Source organism: Manis pentadactyla, chromosome 14 (genome assembly GCF_030020395.1).
Source record: "Manis pentadactyla isolate mManPen7 chromosome 14, mManPen7.hap1, whole genome shotgun sequence".
NCBI classification, from domain to species: Eukaryota; Metazoa; Chordata; class Mammalia; order Pholidota; family Manidae; genus Manis; species Manis pentadactyla.
Genome location: NC_080032.1, coordinates 53,191,280 through 53,212,053, shown reverse-complemented (window position 1 = coordinate 53,212,053; position 20,774 = coordinate 53,191,280). Strand labels below are relative to the sequence as shown.

General features: G+C 41.4%; 1 protein-coding gene across 1 annotated transcript in view; it reads right to left on the bottom strand.

Moving 5' to 3' along the window:
- LOC130680538 (collagen alpha-4(VI) chain-like) overlaps window positions 1-20,774 on the bottom strand; it is a 283,814-nt gene that overhangs the window by 108,500 nt on the left and 154,540 nt on the right. Inside the window, 2 exon segments of the mRNA XM_057491269.1 lie at window positions 598-815; window positions 5,509-5,870. Coding sequence (XP_057347252.1) covers window positions 598-815; window positions 5,509-5,870 — 580 coding nt within the window.

Below are 20,774 nucleotides of genomic sequence, written 5' to 3'. Positions count from 1 at the left end.
AGCACAGAGAAGGCACATCGTGGATCTGTGGCATCTTGCTGCACTGATGGACAGTGACTGCATTGGGGTATGGGTGGGGACTTGATAATATGGGTAAGTGTAGTAACCACATTGGTTTTTCATATGAAGCCTTCATAAGAGTGTGTATCAATAATACCTTAATAAAAAATTTTTTAAAAATGACCCAGTGCTCTATTTTTGTCATGTAGCAGATTCCTGAAAAAGATGCATCATAACCTTCTTCTCACTCCTCAGTAAGGGTTATTAATCTCTGGATTCCCTTGACCTGAAGAAGAATCAAGAGCCTTGTCATGTTTCCTGGTGGGAAGGTCTGAGGCAGGCTGGGCTCACTTGCTCCGGCCCTCATTTGGGAGGATGTTGGTCCACATTACTTCTGGGGCATACCCATACTAAAAAAAAGCATTTGAGTTCATCAGAATGAAATTCAAATGTATCCGCTGTCCTGTATTTTCTCTGGCAACCCTAGCAGGGCAGGCATTGATAGGGGTGTGGAATGGAGTGCTCTGGCGCTCTGGCGCTCATTGAGTACTTGGAGAATGGAGGGGAATTACAGGAAAAGAAGGCAGAACTTCAGACCTTGCTGGAAGCCAGTGCCAGCCGACAGGACGATGGCTGGCCAGAGTCTCAGAAAAGGACCATCGGGCAGGAGGGGTGTCTCTGCAGACAGCCCCACACAGTGGGGGTACAGATTGGCTCCGAGGCAGCCCAGGGCCTTGCACTGTCCAATGGAGTGAAGAGTCCTGAACACCAACTGGCACCACTCATTCTTGTCAATTTTGGCTGATGGAAATTTGCTGGGGGTGGGAGTGGATATTTTCTGTAGTCTGGAAGCCACTCTGCACCCATATCTATCACGAAGCACTTAGCAGACTGTCTGACACATAGCAGATGGACAGCTAAACAGCGGATACAACCATTATGATCACTCAGGACAGAAGTCTGGCCAAGTTGTCCTGAATACCATTTACTTCTAAGCTCCCCCACCCCCTCAATCACTCTACACTTTCAGCTGGTTTTCCTGGTTACAGTTTTCTTTCTGGCTGCTATGCCTTCTGGGAAAGAAATCAACTCTCAACTCTTTATACTGTTCATGATTTAGGAAAGAATAGAAGTTTCTCTCCTTCCCTACAGCATATAGGCAGGGGGTGCACAAGGAAATGGAATTAATGTTTCACAACTTTTTTCCTCATTCCTAAAACAGAGAAAGGGACTGAAAATAGAGACCACAGAGAAAGATGGGAATTTACTTAGATATTTTAAATCTCTACACCTCAGCACAAGTAATCAAGAAAATACAAGGTCATTTGGTAATTGTTTAAAAGAAAAAAGTTCAGTAATTTTCCTCTGAGGATATAATCACAGCCTTGAATTTTTAACTTAATTATCTACATTTCAAAATGTCAGCTAGTTTAATTCTAATTTGATTCTAAGAAATGCAATAGGATTCAAGGTGGCGGCATGAGAGGAGAGACAGAGGCTTCCTCCTAAAACCATATACAATTAGAAAATATAGTTGGTGCAACTAATTCTTGAAAGAGTAACAGGAAAGAGGATGGCGCCAGACTGCATACACCTGGAGAAAACACCAGACCTCACAGAACAGGGTAATGTACCAAAGCTGTGGCCCAATGGGACCCAAGCCCTTCCCACTCCCCAGCTCACTGGCTGGAGGAAGAGAAACAGAGCGGGGAGGGTGTAGAGGCCTGGGACTGTGGAATACCTAGCTCTGGAGATCTGCTCGGGGAGCACAAACCTACATTTCATGGTGCTTTCATGAGTGACTATGGGGTTGGAAAGCTAATACAGGCAGAATTCCTGGAGATACTGAGATTTCAGCTGCTTGTGGAAAGCAGGGATCCGTATCCATCTGCTCTGGGACAAAAGGTTATACCTGTGTGCTCGGCCCACTGGTTCAGGCAGTGGAGACAGGCATAGCACCCGGGAAGCAGGAAACAGCTCTTTCCTCCCCCTAGGCACCAATACTGCTGACATTGCTTCAGGGGCTGAGCAGCTCCAGAATAGAGCTTCTGGACACTAGAAGACACCATACACAAATATGAAACACCAAAGGAACCTGGTCCAGAGTAAAATTAATATAACTCTGGAGAAAGATTTAAATGACATGGACCTTATGACTCTTCCTGAAAGGGAGAGCAAAATAAAAATCATCAACACGCTAATAGAGGTACAGAAAGATATTCAAGAACTCAGGAATGAATTCAGGTAGGAGATACAATCATTGAAGAGCATGATGGAGGGTAATAAAAGCAGGTTGGATATGGTGGAGGAGACAATAAATGAAATAGAAACTAGAGAAGAGGAATACAAAGAAGCTGAGGCACAGAGAGAAAAACAGATCTCTAAGAATGAAAGAATATTGAGAGAACTGTGTGACCAATCCAAATGGAACAATATTCACATTATAGGGATACGAGAAGAAGAAGAGAGAGAGAAAGGGACAGAAAGTGTCTTTGAGGAGGTAGTTGCTGGAAACTTCCCCAATCTGAGGATGGAGATAGTCTCTCAGGCCATGGAGATCCACAGATCTCCCAACACAAGAGACCCAAGGAAGACATCACCAAGACATATAGTAATAAAATTGGCAAAGATCAAGGATAAGGACAGACTATTAAAAGCAGCCAGAGAGAGAGGTAAGATCACATACAAAGGACAGCCCATCCGGCTAACATCAGACTGCTCAGCAGAAACCATACAGGCCAGAAGGGAGTGGCATAATGTATTTAATGCCATGAAGCAGAAGGGCCTGGAACCAAGATTACTTTATCCGGCAAGATTACCATTTAAGTTTGAAGAAGAGATTAAACAATTTCCAGATAAGCAAAAGCTGAGAGAATTTACCTCCCACAAACCATCTCTACAGTCTATTTTGGAGGGACTGCTATAGATGGAAGTGTTCCTAAGGTTTAATAGCTGTCACCAGAGGAAACAAAACCACAATAAAGAAAGTAGAACAGCTAATTACTAAGCAAATGCAAAATTAAATTAACTATCCCTAAAGTCAATCAAGGGATAGACAAAGAATAAAGAATATGATACCTAATATGTAAAGAATGGAGGAGGAAGAAAAAGGAGGAGAAACAGAAAACAACCTTTAGATTGTGTTTGTAACAGCATACTAAGTGAGTTAAGTTAGACTCTTAGAGAGTAAGGAAATTAACCCTGAACCTTTGGTAACCACGACTCTAAAGCCTGCAATGGCAATAAGTACATACCTATCAATAATCACGCTAAATGTAAATGGACTGAATGCACCAATCAAAAGACATAGAGTCACTGAATGGATAAAAAAACAAGACCCATCTGTATGCTGCTTACAAGAGACTCACCTCAAACCCAAAGACATACACAGACTAAAAGTCAAGGGATGGAAAAACATATTTCATGCAAATAACAAAGAAAAAAGCAGGAGTTGCAGTACTTGTATCAGACAAAATAGATGTCAAAACACAGAAAGTAACAAGAGACAAAGAAGGACATTACATAATGATAAAGGGGTCAATCGAATAAGAAAATATAACCATTATAAATATCTATGCTCCCAACATAGGAGCACCCACATATGTGAAACAAATACTAACAGAATCAAAAGGGAAAATAGAATGCAATGCATTCATTCTAGGAGACTTCAACACTCCGCTCACTCTGAAGGACAGATCAACCAGACAGAAGGTAAATAAGGACACAGAGGCACTGAAAAACACATTAGGAAAGATGGACCTAACAGGCATCTACAGAACTCTACATCCAAAAGCAACAGAATACACATTCTTCTCAAGTGCACATGGAACATTTTCAAGAATAGATCATATACTAGGCCACAAAAAGAGCCTCAGTAAATTCAAAAAGATTGAAATTATACCAACCAGTTTCTCAGATCACAAAGGTATGAAACTAGAAATAAATTATGCAAAGAAAATGAAAACTCCCACAAACACATGGAGGCTTCACAACATGCTCCTAAATAACCAATGGGTCAATGACCAAATAAAAACAGAGATCAAGCAATAAATGGAGGCAAATGACAACAATAATTCATCACCACAAAATCTGTGGGATGCAGCCAAGACCATGCTAAGAGGAAAGTATATTGCAATACAGGCCTACATCAGGAAAGAACAATCCCATAAGCAGTCTAAACTCACAATTAATGAAACTAGAAAAAGAACAACAAATGAGGCCCAAAGTCAGCAGAAGGAGGGACATAGTAAAGATTGGAGCAGAAATAAATAAAATTGAGAATAATAAAACAATAGAAAGAATCAATGAAAGCAAGAGCTGGTTCTTCGAGAAAATAAGCAAAATAGATAAACCCCTAGCCAGACTTATCAAGAAAAAAAGAGAGTCTACACACATAAACAGAATCAGAAATGAGGAAGGAAAAATCACTACAGACATCATAGAAATACAAAGAATTATTAGAGAATACTATGAAAAATTATATGCTAACAAACTGGATAACCTAGAAGAAATGGACAACTTTCTAGAAAAATACAACCTCCCAAGTCTGACCCAGGAAGAAACAGAAAATCTGAACAGGCCAATTACCAGCAACGTAATTGAACTGGTAATCAAAAACTTACCTAGAATCTATGAAATACAAGCAGGAGTGGATGAAAATAGACAAGTAGACAGACACAGAGATATTTAAAACAGCCAGTAAGTGGCAAATACAGATTTAAAATTCAGGCAGTTTGACTCCAAGGTGCATATACTTAACTGCTATGTTTTTCTGGTGCTTTTTAAAAACTGCATATTTATAGTAGGAGCTCTTCTAACTGACCTCCTCTTCAGTGGCTAACCAGATAACTGACATTCTTCTTTCCTTCTGTAGCACAAGAGTGACACTCCCACAACAGACAGAGTACCCGCACACCCCACCCCCAGCTCCTTCACTTGAATACTAGGCAGTCCAGCCCCACTCAGAGGAAGGTGTGGAGACTAGTGAAGGGAAACGTCACTGAAATGGAGGCCGGAGGCCGGAAGGGAGCACTCTCACGCTGTGCCAATTGTGGCCAAGTACAGACCCCAGCAGAAGAATCATCAGTGGGAAGGAATCGTCAATCTGGGCCCCAACAGGGTAAGATTGCATTTCCTACAATAAATCCGCCGCTCTGCTGCTCATCCAATGAGAAACTGTCATCCCCCTGAACTCTTGCTTTTCTCCAGTGGACTTTCATTCAAAACAACCCCTCTAAATCCTCCTTCATAAAATACTGTTCCCCTGCTTTGCTGGACTAGCCTATGGCCTTGGCCATAGCTTGCTTATCCTAAATTGTAATTCTTTGCTATTCCTGAATAAACCCACTTTTGCTGGTAAAATAACTGACTGCTTTATTTTTAAGGTCTACAAAGAATAAGTTTACCAGAGTGATGTGGGTTTACCACACTCCTGTTGATGGAATTTTTACTATAATTGCACAGCAAACCAAATATTGTCAAATCAATGGATATGAGTATAAAATGAGCTGGTTCTTAATCTTGCTCTCCACAATGGAGAGTTACAAAAGTGATTCCAGGGAGATGACATGCTTCCGAGGAGTATACAATGCCATCTTCTTCAGGTCTGTTCTCTCTGAGGCCATCTGAGTGCCCACTGCAATGATAACCCCTGCCCGGTGCAGGAGAGAAGCCGGCCCGGACACACGGTCCTGCGAGACGTCTTCCGTGATGACCACGGCTATCTGCTGCATGCCTTGCTTGGAGCAGCTGCCCTTCTCCTGAGTGAAGACCTTGTTCCTTAGGAAATCCAAAGCAGCACTGGTCTTGGGCCTTCCTCTTCTTCCTCAGTAGGTTAATTTGTCCAAATGCTCCAAGATTTGGACTGGATTCTGAAATATATCCAGTGAAAACTCAAGTCACAGTTCCTCACTGTAAAAGGCCAAGCCAATTCTCACAACATCAGGGTGGGTGCTTAAAGAGGGGATGGTGGTCTTTAAGAAATTGATAACTTGTTGGAAATTTGATGGCCTATCCCTGCTAAATTACTCAATGAGGAACATTAAGTCAGCTGGGATAGCATTCAGACATTCTATAAACAAATGAAACAAAAAGAAGAGCTTCAGAATGAGAACAGAGTAATAAAAATACTTTGTACATAAAAGTTGTATTATGCTATATTTTATACACTGTAATAATATATGTAGTATTGAAAATTCTAGTGATATATATTATACTAACATTAATGCATTTGGGAATTAGTGGATGCCTTTATGACCATCATTTGGCATCATGGCCAAGAAACATCACAGGGTTCATACTGATCTCAACATTTTTCACATGAAAGAATATTCACATCACTTGCAAAACATGTAAATATATGCATATTCACAAGAAAGTGCTTTAGGATCATTTTTCAATTCATCTAAGTCCATTAGAAGTGTCTGAGACTTGCTTGACTAGTTTTTTCTTCATTTCTCTGGTTTCAGGAAACCCTGAGTCAAATTCTCTTTTGTAGACCTAAAATCTCCATGACTCAATAATTCTATGAGACTGTGAAATGCAATACTATAACCACGAGCTACATGTGGCTATTGAGCACTTGAAATGTAGCTAGTACAACTGAATAACAAAATTTTAAATTTTACTGAATTTTAGTTTATTTTAACCTAGTCACATGTGCCTAGCAGCCACTGTAACGAGCAGCACAAGCATAGTTATACTGAGTCCAACTGATCCATCTCACAGATAAGTAAAATAAGATCTAGAAATGCAAAGTAATTTGTGCAAATAGATCCGAAGAGCCAGTGTTAGAAACTAGGTCTCCTGACATACAGTCCATACTGTGGACTGCCATAAAGAAGATTAAATTAAAAGTCTGTATTACAGACGGCAAAGACTATTTGAGAGTTTAGACGAAGAAGGGCTGGCGAAGGTTGGTCTGCTTCAGGGACACCAAATCCATTTGTTGCTTCCAGTGTCCTGAGTCCCACCTCTGGGAAGCTTGCCTAATCTTGCTCAGAAAGCCAAGTGGAGTCATGATTATTGCAAAGGCGGATAATACATGAGCCTAAGGCCCTTTACATTACACCCCTTTGGTCCTCCAAAACGCAATCCCATCAAGAGGAGGGAATTCAGTGAGTGCTCCAGGAATGGCTAGCTGGTTTGTCTCCTAAACGTCTCCTCCAGAAGAGATTAAACACAGACTGTGAACTTCCCTGGTCTTTCAAATGGGGAGAAACCTCCCCGCTGTAGAATATGTTTTAGGCAGGTGAGTACTGGTTCCATCATGTGCATCTGAGCTATGCTTTACATTTTCACACATTGTACTCTCTTAACCCCTCCACTAGCTGTCATTTTAGAAGTTGTCTGAAGCATGGACAGGCTGCCCGCCACAGCTTTTGTTCACCAGCATGGGGGTCAGGGACAACGGGAAAATTCCGGGAGCTCCATGTTTTTTCCCAACAAATAACAATGTGTGTAATTACATTTGAATATTTAAGGCTCAATTCTTCCTCACTGGGGCTTCAGGTTACTCAAACAATCTTCCCTTGATGAGATTTTCATCTTGGAAACTCACAATAATTTGTTAAAATGACTGCAAATGTTGCCAACATTTGTAAACTATCTTGGGATGACAGTTACCCCTGGAATAGCTCTGTTAAAGGAGACAGAGGAGAACGCAGCACCAAAAGGACAGGCCCATGTACACAAAACCATTCAAGAACCTGGCAATACTTTCAGAATTATAGTATTTTTTCTTATCTATTTTTGTTATTTGAGGTTAAGCTTTGAAAAAAATCAAGTGCCTACCACTCACTAAAAGCCTCCAGAGTCTAAGTTATCCTTAAAAGAATTGTTTCCCTTTTGTTAACTATGAAGCTCCTATGATTTTTTTCTTTTCAGATTGTCACTACCCTTAAGTTCCTCCTGGCAAGATCATCATTTGGGCTGAAAGAATCCAGTGCGTTACCAATTCTCTGCGACCTGATGAAGCCAAAACCAGCTGCAAGGAAGATGATCCTGCAGACCGTCATCCAAGTCCCCATTCTAGAAAGATGCCCAGGGAGAAACGGGCCCTCGTGATTAAAATTATGTCTCCATATACTTAGAATGGGTGCATCATATATTGTATGTTAATTATACCTCAATAAAGTTGTTTTTTTAAAAAAAACACTATGTCTTTCCCCAGACCAACAGAAGATTTATAAAAACAAAGAAGGAAATGTTGCCACTTGGTTTCAACTGTGCAAGGAAAATCGTCTTTCTGACCCAGCTCAGGAAGAATTGTGTAAACACTCCCATCCCCCGGGGGTACCTCAGACTTCACTGTTTAACACTGTCCAGAGATAGCTATAAAGGAGAAAGCATAGGGCATGGCGGGCTCCCATTTCACACACTGAAATCATTTGGTGGAATGTAAACAGTTCTCGGTGATTTTGCCTGTATTTTTAAACAAGTATTGGATGACCTTATAACCATTTGTGACATGCAGAAATATTCTAATATCTCAGGAGTACATCTGCCTGATAAAATCAGGCTTGTTTGAAAATCTTTTATACATTCCCAGAAGCAGAACATCAGACTTCTCTCCCCTAAATTGGGTCCACTTCCAAAAATCTCCATGAAAAGTACCCACTCCCAATTCCATCTCTATTGTTTTACTCTAAGAAAGTCCATGTGTTTAAAAATACCAACAAGCCATCACATTGATTAAGAGGTTCCAGCTGGAACAGGGGACATCTTTTCTTTACCCTCTCAGCCACCCACCTCACAGCCGTCCTCTGTAGAGGGCAGTGAGGATTCTTGAAGACAGCCTGGGTCTGAATCCCAGGTCTGCTACCTCATAGTTAGTCTTAGGCAGGTTGCATCACATCTTTGTGCCTCAGTTTCCCCATTTTTAAAATGGGGGCAATATTATTATCTGCCTCATAGTCTTGTGTAATCGTATTAAGGGAATCTGTTATTGGAAAGCACTTACCCATGTCTGCCACATAAAAAGCGATCTACATGCGTGTTAAATAAAGTAGCTTTGCTTAGAAATCTGTTGCGTAAAAGTAAAAATGTGTTGGGGCTCTCTTGTCCCCTCCTGGCATGAGCTGGGAGCTCTGTGTTCTCACTTTATCTCTAAATAAAAGCCTGTACCTTGCTCTCCTACCTTGGGTGTTTGTGAAGCTCATTCTTTGACTTCGCAAACAAGAACCCCTGCATCTTCTTTGGGGGCTCATCTGGGATAACTTCGGAGGTGAGTATCAGCATCCAAGCCTGCCTTTTCTCTCACTGTCCTTACAGAAGGAAGCCGTCTGTGGCACACAGCATCGGGGGCTCATCAGCCCGGCTGCCGATCTCAGTCTCAGGTGACAGGTTCCCTTGTGTCTCCCTCAGTGGATCCCCCAGCTCCCTTGGGAGCCAGGAAAGTCTCCTGACTGGAGGCCAGGATTCCCCTTCAGAGGCGTCTCCTTGGATGCAAGGGACTGAGGAAAGCTGTGGGCAACTGCGAGAGTCCAGGCTGAGGCTACACTTCAGCGGCTTCTCAAAGGCCCACGTGTCTGGAATCAGACCCTGACTGCCCGCCTGGGTGTCTGTGAGGAGGGTCTCTCTCTCTGTCTCTGACTCCCAGCCTGCTTCTCCAGGCCACACTGGCCTCTGGGTGAGGCAGGGGGTGTCCCTAACTTCATCAATTTCAAGGAACCTGATGCTCACCACCGCAAGGTAGGAGATCTATGCTTCACTCTTATTCTTGACTTAATGCTGTACTCTTTATCTCATAAAATGTGTCTGGGCACCCGTTAGCCACTCAAAAGATGATTAGCGTCGGCTACCAGCCTTAAGTCTCAGGTGAAAGGTTTCCCGGTGTGTGCCACTCCTTGATCCTCCGCCTCAGGACAGATGGGAATGTCGCGGAGTGGCTGAGCTGACTTCCTACTTTCCTATCCTAATCTGTGGACTCCGAGGGCAGACCGGACTAGTGGACAGTGGTCCTGGGATCTCGGCTCCAGCCAATTGATCCCACAGCACTGAGTGAACCTCCGGCTAGGCTGCTGCCTATGCGAGACTCACAGGTGACACCTGACCTCTTGTGTCACAGATCAGGTTTGTTACAGTGACTAGCAGGATCATTCCCAGGCAGTGGCAGAAACTGGTGTTTAAGAGTATAGACCACCCCCAGTACCCCCTAAATGCCCATGGCAGCCTCTGAATTCTATCTCTGGCCTTGGAAAAAGTTCCCCTGCTCCCCATTCAAAGCAGTCCTCTTAGGCCTGTGCCACTTTCTCCTGTGTAATGTAAATGAAGCCTGTGAAGTAATCAAGCTGAAACCTGAGACCAACATGTAAATGACCCTATTCTGTTGACCTCCTTTCCTTAGATGTAGTCATCCTGGGTCTAGGCATTTCCTTTTCTGCAGCCCCAGGGAAGTGAAACAGGCTTGTGACTCTGACCAAGGCTCAGGCAGTGAGAGGACACACAGTCCCTGCACTTATCGGACAGGCAGGGGGCTCTCAAGGAATGACTAAAGCTTGTGCAGAGAAAACTAGCAAAACTCCCAAAAGGCATAAAGTAGGAGCACACTGGTAAGGTCCCACTAAATCCTGAGCTCTGAGGCGACTCTTGCTGAGTGGGAAGGCAAGAGAGGAATCAAGGTAAGGTGCAGGCCATGCTCATAAGGAGTGATTAAGTCCAGTAGGCCTGGCAGAGGGGGTGATTGGCCACTGTCACCCAGGCTCCAAGGCAAGGGGACGCCCTCACAGAGAAAAGGCCAACCAGGTGTCACATGCCTGTCTTTCTCTCTCCCAGGTGGGAGCTTCCTCTTCAAGTTAAAGCCAGACACACCTCTGGCATGCATTCTAAAGAACTGGGAGCAATTTTGATCCCCAGACCCTGAAAAAGAAGAAGTGTTTTATCTTCTGCCCACAAGCCTGGCCTCAATACAAACTCTCTAATGGAGAGGCTTGGCCCCTGAGAGAAGTATACAATATAATCAGGTTATGCAGCCAAATTTATTTTAATGCAAGGAAAGAAAATAATCAAAAGTCCCATGAACTACTACAATATGGGACTATTTTTCTAAATTTTTTTGGTGAACATCTCGTCTACTTATTGAGTTCATTATCTTCAAAAATTGGGAGGTTCTTTTTAAACTAGACTCTGAAACCGAAGAAATTTATCTTCTGCAATACAGCCTGGCTTTAAATGACTGGTGTTAGAATTGTGCTTGCATTTTATTTCCAGCCCCCTGGACGCACACAGTCCCTATCAGTTCAGAGCCTTCATCAACCCTGTTAGTCTGGAGCCATCTAAACCTTAATCCAGTTATGTAAACTGCTCACCTTTAGAGTGTATTCTTGAGAGCTGAGATGCTTTTAGTCAAATAAGCTAAAAGGAAAGAAGGCAATTGGATATTAGTAGCTCAAATCTTTGTATCAGTTTATCTGTCTGTGTACATGTTCTTTTGCTAACTATAGTCATTACATCTCAATCTGTATGTTTGTGTGTCTAAGTGTGTAAATGAGAAATATTTCTCTACCTCCGGATGGTATTAATAAAAGTGATTTAAAGACAAGCGCTTGTGAAAATTGGGCATTCTAAAACTTCCAGAAAATTCTAATAAAAGATATTAAGCATTAATGCTAATTTAAGTGGAACTGAAATGGACGTGTCCTTATGATTATCAGCTGCCTAAGTTTACCTCCAGTCATTTAAGTTGATGTTATCTGCTAAATATTTCAAGAATAAAATGCTTAGAGGCTTGTCTTTGTCTAATAGTCAGTAAAGATTTTGTAAGTAGTCTAGCATATTAAGAATGAGTAAACTAAGTGTAGCAAGTGAACATCTTAATAATAATTGTGTGTTACAGTGTGTATACCTACCTACAGCCTGAGAATTTTTGTAGTAACCTAAAATCTTAAAGTTTTGCTAAGTTTAGACATATTTTGGGCTTAGTGAGATTGTGCTGTAAAGCACATGGTTCCAGAAATTATAAAATGTTCATAAATTTGTCAATCTAAAGAATGCTAGTGTAACAGTTTACAATAGCCTACTTCTCAGTGTTCACTGAAAAGTAAAGTTCCTAATGATTTTTAAATTTTAATTAAAACTACTTGAAATAATGAGGAAAACATTTGTGCATGCTAAAAAATGTATCTTTTGATAAAAGAAAGTAACTTTTTTCTAAAGTACAACTGTTCATTTAAAGAGGGAGAATACTGATGTGTAAGGAAAGTTGTAGAAAGCTTGTGGAAAAATTGATATAGTCATGCTGTGTGACATTAAAGCAAATGAGTCTCAATATCAAGTACACAGCAAAATTAGAAGTTTGTTTTCAGTTAAAAAGACAAAGTTTTCTTAAACTGTTAGTCTGCTCTTAATGTTGAAAGATTGCAAAAAGTTCTCTGATTGTTTTATCAAAGCAGTTTCTCATGCTTAAAGTCTCAATGAGTTGTCTGAGTATTTAAGAAAATGAGATCTTAATATTAAAAGGACTAAAAGCTAAACTTTGCTAATGACTATGTAACCTTCTATATTTGCTTTTGAGGTATTTTGTTGTCATTCTGGTTAAATGGATAAGTATTGCTTCATGGCAACCTATAGTCCTATTTAAGCAAGTGCCAAGAAACTTTCTTCTGACAGCATCCCAGAATCAAATTCAAAAAGGTGCTTTTACCTCTAGTTAACTCTGATATTTTCCAGAAGGCCACTTGAACATGTCAGAGGAATTTTTTCTCCTCATCGGGGAAAATATTTGGTTAATTTGGCTTATTTATCTGATATATATTTACCTGGAAAGCACTGTCAAAGGGAATGATGCTAAACTTTGTTACTGAATGTTTTGTGGTACAAAAATATCCAAATTTCCTTATGTCAACTGTCTTATAGTAAGCTCTCATCAGATCTTTAACCACTGTCATTTGTAAGTCTTTTGTCATTTATAGTCACTATTTTATTACTCCTAAACTACTAAAGAACTAGATTTCAGCAGAACAGGTATTGGTTACATAGGATTAAGTAAACTAAGGAAGATGATTTTGTGGCTTTTTTGTTTCAAATGTTGCTGATAAGCTGACAACAGTTTAGTAAATGACTATCTTTATAAGCAGAATTGAAACTTTATCTTTCTACCTGATCCCTCTAGAATTTAAAAACTCTCAGTGACTATTTTTATATTTCATGGCAGTATGTTTATTTGCATAAGTTCAATAAGAATTTGCTTTCCTTGTAAGAGGACCAATTAAAAACACTCGTTATATTACCAAGGCTTTGACTGGAATGTCATACCCGAGAGACACATGTGTAAACTCAGATATGAACAGACAGCTTTAAGGACCTAAAGTTGACTTTATAAAGGCAACAAAGCCCCTTGGAAGAACTGGCCTGGTACCTTGCTTACAGGGTTCCCAGCAGCCTTACCAGGTGAGTAAGGAAGGTCACTTCCTGGCAGATACAGGAACCTCAGGATGTCTTGGGGACCTCAAGAAGAGAGGAATTCACCCAAATCTACAGGTACTACAGGCAACACCTGATGGCAAGTCTGGCTTGGCTGTCTGGCCTCAAGAAGCCTTTAGAAGTTCAATCCGAAATTCCTTATAAAAAAGTACCAGCAAAGCACATTTTAAAAAGCCTATGTAATCAATTGCTCTTCTTGATGCACTTATGCAAATAATCAAGCCAAGTGTTAATTATTTTCTAGAGAAAAGTATTGTTTCAATAATGCAGCCTTTATCTATACTAAATCCTAATACTAGTCATTGGGACATAAACTAAATTCAAAATTCTAGTTTCCCCCAAAAACCTGGCTCTGATTCTCCAGATGTGTTAGTTTTTTCCCATCATTTCTGTTAAAGTTTTACTATTTCTAGTTCTCATATTCAACTGTGCATTCTTAATCTCATCAAGTTTGTCCTTCCAGAATGGAAAATCCAACTGACAGATGTTGCTACTTATCCTAATAACATAACTGGTTCTATCTTGCCTAGAAGCCACAAAACTGCAAATAGTAATAGAAATGGAACCTGGAATAGAAGTGCCCATCTTCCGAGGTCCTCTCAGCTGACCACTGATGGAGACCTAACTGCACCCTTTACTGAGCCCCTTCTTGGCATGAAGCAGCCAGAGCTGTCATTGCCCCCTCTCCCTAGCAGCAGCTAGGGTCTCCATCTGTAGAGGGGGGAATGAGACAGGGACCATGGGCTTAGACAGAGTAAGGTAAGGGCCTCCAGAAAAAGCAAGGCAAGATATTTACAGTCAAAGCAATGTAACAATCAATGTAAAGTCCCTATCAAAACTCTGTGCTCAGCTTTATACAAAGTCGAGGTCACACTAATTCTCTAGGGTAAAGATACTAGACTAGGAATGTAGACATCTTCAGTGAGATCAGTTAAAGGTCAAAAGGCCAGGAGCAACTTGGCCTAGAATGTTTGAGTGTTCAGCAAGGGTATCTCAGCATAACCCATGACTTCATTGTAAACAGCCCTAGCAAACAGACAACAACCCAGCTCACCTTGAGGGCAGGGAAGGTGGTACAAGTCCACACCCTAAGCCCTCAGTTTCCAAAAATCCTCAACTGCCTATAAATCGCCTAGACAACACACCACCACAGGCTTGTCCCCTCTTGGAGTGAGCCAGGAGCTCTTTCCTCCCACTTTATTTCTACATAAAAGCCTCTCCCTGGCTCTCCTAAAAAAAAAAAAAAGTAAAAAAGTGTCCCCCTAATTTGAAACTCAGACCCTGTACAGCTGAAAGAACACCAATACTTTGCACTGTGTATTAATAAAGCAGTTATTTTGTTTTGTTTATTTTAAGTATATTTTAAGTTATTTATTTTAAGTTGTATGTTTAAGTTATATTTTGTTTTATTTATTTTAAGTTATATATTTTAAGCATATATTTATGCTTAGAAATCTGTTGCATAAAAGTAAAAAAGTGTTCCCCTAATTTGAAACTCAGACCCTGTACAGGTGAAAGAACACCAATACCCTGTGCTGTGTATTAATAAAACAGTTTTTTGTTTTGTTTATTTTAAGCTGTAAGAGAATTTTAAGTCATTCTCACTAGATTGCTGCTTTCTAAGTTACTGTGCTAATATCACCATGTTCCTCTCCTCAGACCTGGAAAAGGCCAGTAGATCAGGCTTTACTCTGCTCATTTTGTTGATGGAAGTGAAGAAACCAGGTCCCAGAAGGTTAGCGTCCCAGATCTCACAGACACAGGATGGCTGGCTCTGTCCCAGGCAACCTGCTTCCAGGTCCAGGGTGCGGCTGGCCCTCAAACATCTGCTTCAGACCCTTCAATGAAAATCTCCAGTTTCAGACGGTCAGCCAGCTCACCACAGTCCACTTCCCATGAAATGGAGGCCTCGAGCAGGTTCCTGTGAGCTCAAGCCCTAAGTCCCCTCCGCCACCAGGTAAGTCTTCAAAGAGCACAATTTTATGTTCAAAACACTATGAGATGATCAAGTGAATGGAATTACAAACCTTGCTTTCATGTTTATAGAACCGAACAATCTATTCAGGGAAAGAAATTTTACATACCAGAAACAAATAAGAAATTCAGTAAACTTTGTATTTTTCCATTTAGAAAGTGAAATAGTTTTTATTTCAACAGAGTGCATTCTTAAAACTTACCCAAATGGTTAAGCAAGAATCTCAGTGTCTACATCACTTTGCAGTCTTGGGGCCTTTAAGCACAATATTGTGTAGAAATGATATCATGATACCCAGAAACAGCAACCATCCAACACCTGAGCTCCTCTCTCCAGGGAGTGTAAGTGTAGCCACCCAGCTTCCCTAAGGACACATTCTGCCATGCATGCTGAATTTACTCCTTAAAAGTGTGAGATAACCACTTCTATTTTACTATTTTATACCCACAGAAAATGCTGGGAGGAGTCTTGACTTCAAAGGAAGCCCCTAGTCCTTGATTCTGGTTTCAGCTTGACCATTTGCTCCACGAACTTGAGCAAACCACTTCACCTTTCAAGGTTTATGGGTGACTCCAGAGGGCTTTGGTGCTGAGCTGGGACACCTACTCTATCACCATTTTATTACAAACCTTTCCCAGCATATCGGTCCAGTGATTTTCCAATAAGAAGATGTGATATAATTGGATTTCCTGATCCTCAGTGTCAACGTAAACCTCCCAGTAATGCCTCCTCAAGGAGACATATAAGTAATTTGAGGGAAGATACTTTAAGATTGTAAATATTTTATTCCCTAACAAATTTTTACCATGGCAAATAAATGAATGCATGAATCTTAAAGAATAGAATGTTCTAATGGATTAGGAATCGGATGAGCATAAAGAGCTTGAGAGTTTGAAAGTGACAGGAAGGATGATGCAAAATAAATACATCATCACCATTATTATCATTAAAATAAAATACTATACTCCAACTTTTTATACTCAGATTAATAAAGTCTGATTAAATATACAGCCTTCAGGTAAGGTACCTACCCTTTCTTATTCCATTATTAGTTTATTAGTATTAATATAATTACTCATAAGAAATTAGAAGTAATTTTGTTTTTTGTGAATAGGCATGAGGAGTGTTCATGGGAATCTAGTGGGAAAGTCAAAAGTTTATAAACATTTTACAGTAGTGCATATGTGTATGTCAATGAAGAGAAGAATATCTGTAGATTTAGGACTTAATCTCTACATTATGTAGGCTATTTCATGAGATGTTTACATCTAATTTAAGCTGCTGAAGGGGTTTTGCATTTGAACATGAAGGGCTCATCATTGGGGCAAAAAATGAAGCCATCAAATGAAATGTAATTCAGTAGAGATAGCATAGGACACCAATTCTTTCTAGAAATAATTCTAATGGGCTTGCAGTAGACAGAGACTTTTCTCAAAGTATATCAAGAGAAGTTAAATAGTTAAATAGTTAACTAGAACAATCTATTTTTTATTAATTAACTCAATTAAAAAATTACTTTGCAACCACAAAGTAAAAACTGATTCGGGGAAGAATCCAGATGCTAAAACCATTGGGTAAAAGTGTGTCAGGGAACAGGATTTTAACACAATTTCAAAGTCCCTCCAAACAAATTACTTATAATTACCAAGGGAAATAAAGTACCGTTACAACAGAGACATTACTTAAGCCAGTATTCAAAATGAGCATCAGCAATGATAGGAAGAACCAATGCCACATACCCCCTGCTGTTATGAGAAAACTCAACATCTCTGACCTGGTAACCCTCCTCAAAAATCCGTGAGTTAAATTAAATCTAAGTACAAAACAATCATAGAAACAAAAATTGGGGGCATTCTAAAACACAGCTGGCCTGTGCTCCTCAAAAACATTAATGTCATCAAAGACCAAGAAAAGCTGAGAAACTGACTTAGATTAGGCTGTCTAAAGAGACAAGTAAAGGCATCCCATGACCTTGGGTTGGAAAAGAAATCTGCTGTAAAGGATATTGAGATGACAGGTGGAATTTTAATACGGACTCAATATCATACAATAATTCTATATCAGTGTTAAATTTCCTGGCTTTGATCATTGTGCTGCAGTCATGGGCAAGAATGACCTTGTCATTCAGAAATACACTCGATGTGTTATGGGGCAGATGGCTTTGAAGTCAGCAGCTTACTCGCAAATATTCAACAGACGTATAATAAATTCACAGAGAGGAAGAGAGAAATAAAGCATTGCAACACTCTTGGGACGTTTCTGTCCAGTCCTTATGGTTTGCCAGACAATATGTCAGGAGCTAGGAATGATAGATTAAAGGACTACTTCTTTTCTTCAGAGGACTTGGAACTCTAGTGCGGCGAGAGAGAAGAATAAACTGCAGAATCACTGAGGAGAGAAATCCTATGGAAATCTGTATGAGGTGCTGCAAGCCCAGCGCAAGAGCTCCCCTCTCTTCGTTTGCAGGGAGGCCTCACATGACGCTGCGGCTGAATCCTGGAGGATGAGTAGGAATTTGCAAGGGAGCAAATGGAGAAAGGAAGCCCCAGGCGCGGAGCAGCGAGGGCCCGGCAGAGGTACTGGATGCCCCAAAAGAGCTCACCGGGGCCCGGGAGCTCGAGATTTCCAGGTAAGCCTCCACTGGAGCCTACACACAGGGGCCGTGAGCTCCGGGCATGGCGAGCTAATGGAGACTGTGGGTTTCCTGAGGTGCCTGCATGGGGAAGGCAGGAGAGCAGCGGGGACCTGGGCAGAGGTTCTCAATCTTCAACTGCAGGATGCCCATCCTTCCTGCAGCCCCACCAGCAGAGCTTTCCACACGAGCCTCTTCCAAGGGCCCTGCTTTCCCCTGCGGTTCTCTCAGTAACAAAATGAAAAGAAAAGACACCATCCCCAGCGGTCTGTGACCCCGGCTGTTCAACTTGAGAACCACATCGGAATCATCCAGAGGGCCCGTGAGAACCCAGCTTCTGGACCCCACGTCCAGAGATTCTGGCTCGGCAGGCCCGAGGCGGGGCCCAGGGGTCTGCTCGCTGGGCCGGTCCAGGGGAGTGCACTCTGAGAGCCCCGCTCCGGGCCCCTAGGCACGCCTCTTCCTGCCTGTGCCGCCCCCTCCAGCTCCCAGGGAGGAAAGTGAGTGGCTGTTCTCAGCTGAGCGGGGCAAGGAGCACACAGACGAGCAACTAAAAATGCTTCTATACATACACTTGGCTGGGAGGTGAACAGAAGCTTCTAAATGTTTGAATGCATTGCGCAAATGTGCAAAATTAGGAATTTGCAAGTGCGAATTTATGCAGATCATGCAAAATTCAAATGTGCAAAATTAATTTAATATTATTTTCTAATAATGCTTTATTCTCTGAAACCCAGAGCTTTGTTCTCTCTCTCTCCCTCCCTCTCTCTCTCTCTCTGTCAGGTTACTTGGTCAGGGGTATTTTAAGCACCGTTTATGTGGCTTTCATACGAGACCACCTTGCTGTACACCACTTCCTGCTTGGCAACAGAAAACTCCAAAAGGCAAACCGCTGGGGGACACGAACTGATTCTTCTGTGCACATCACTCTAGAATCCACATGGCACGTTTGACAGTTAAAAAATCTAAAGGTTAGCCTTGACCTATGGCATAAACATTAACATTTGCTTTCTGTGCCCATTCACAAATCTTATGACTGCTAGGATATATCTACAACTCTGTTTTGAAATCTTTGAGGGATGCTATGCCAAACATTTCAGTGACAACGTGTCATTAGGCTCAGAATAAAAGAAAGCACGATGCAGACTCTTGCAGCATTACCCCACGGAGAGATGAAGATTATGATTCCAGAGGTCAGCAGAGCACCGTGCAAAGCCATAAATGGGCGCTGACGGCCATGACACCCCATCAGCTGTAATAATTACAAGGTTAGCACACAGTTAATTTGTGAGGTGTTTAACATTTTGGATCAGAACAAAATCTAAACGGTTAGGCAGTTTTTAATTATCCTAGGCCCTCACTGCCTGGTTTAAACATCAGTTATGCCATTTGCTAGACTGCATTCCCATCGTCTGCCTTCTTGTTTATCTCCCTTGCTGGGCTGTAAACACACAGAGCCTGGAGCCTCAGTCTGAGAAATATTTTGTTGAAACTAAATCTTTTCCTCTTATGATTGTTATGTAAATAATTGAACGAACTGCCCAATTATTTAATCCGAGGAAAAGAATATTTACTCAACTTCTGTGTGGCTTGTAAACTCTGTCACCCCAGCATTTCATGAGTGGGGTCGCCAGAGAAATGGGAATAACTACACTACCTTTCCAAGGTATGTCACTCAGGAAGGATGCTTACGATCTGCTAGCCGATCAGACCTCTCCAAAGGCCCAGGCAGGCCAGGGCACTCTGCCACCAGTAAACACAGAGCAAGTCAGGATGGTGAATGTGGCCAGGATGGCCCTCTGTAGTTGTCTGACCTGGTGTCATGTACACTGTCCTTCAGCTCTTCCATGTCCTGGAAGAAGAAGGTTACTCCAGAAACTGGAAAGGAGTATAGAGTAAAGCAGTAAAAAAATTGCACAGAACTTGACTTTGAATTTTCTGGTTCAATTGCCAGCCCTGCCACATTCTTGTCATGCAGCTCTTGGAAGTCTCTTGAACTCTCTGGGCCTCAGAGATGTCAGCATGAGGTAGAGACAATGATCCCTTGCCATCAACGCTGGACAGGGGCATCAGAAGGACAGCATGAGCTAGTGCGGGAGGAAGGACTTTTTTAAAAGCTGTCAAATTTGAGGGATTTCCATCACCTTTGTCAAACAGTAATCTACAGAAAAAAATCCCTCAAATTTAGTCCTTTCACACTGGTAGAACCAAATGTCAGCATATTTTATTCCAAAGGAAATGCTTTGCTTCAGCCAGAGAGCTGTGACTACATTTTTGCTTCATTATGTGTAGGAAATAACCACACAGTGATAAACGTGAGATCTGGGATTGTGCAGACGTTTTCATAGCAGTGACAAAGACTCCCTGACTTGGAGGAGTGGTGTACCAGGTGTGACCCCAAGCTGGTGGCAATGTGGTCACCTGGGTAAATTCTTTGAAACTAGCTGTCTGTGCTCTGAGCTAAATCGTTCCTTTTTGTCTCCAGGACTTCAGCTTAAAATAACTAAGTGCAACTAAAGCAATTCTTTGTATCATTTTTTAATATTTTAAGTAATTTTGAATAAAGTGTGTAAAGACAAATTGAGAAACACCTGTTAAATGTGGGAACACAAAGCTTTCCAGCCATCAGAAAGACAAGCAGTTTCTTCACAGACTACAGGTGCACTGACTTGGCCGCAGAACTTTTTGAAGTTGCGCCATTAAAGACTGCACTTTGCCATGTTTATTCAGACTTCATGGATTCAGGAT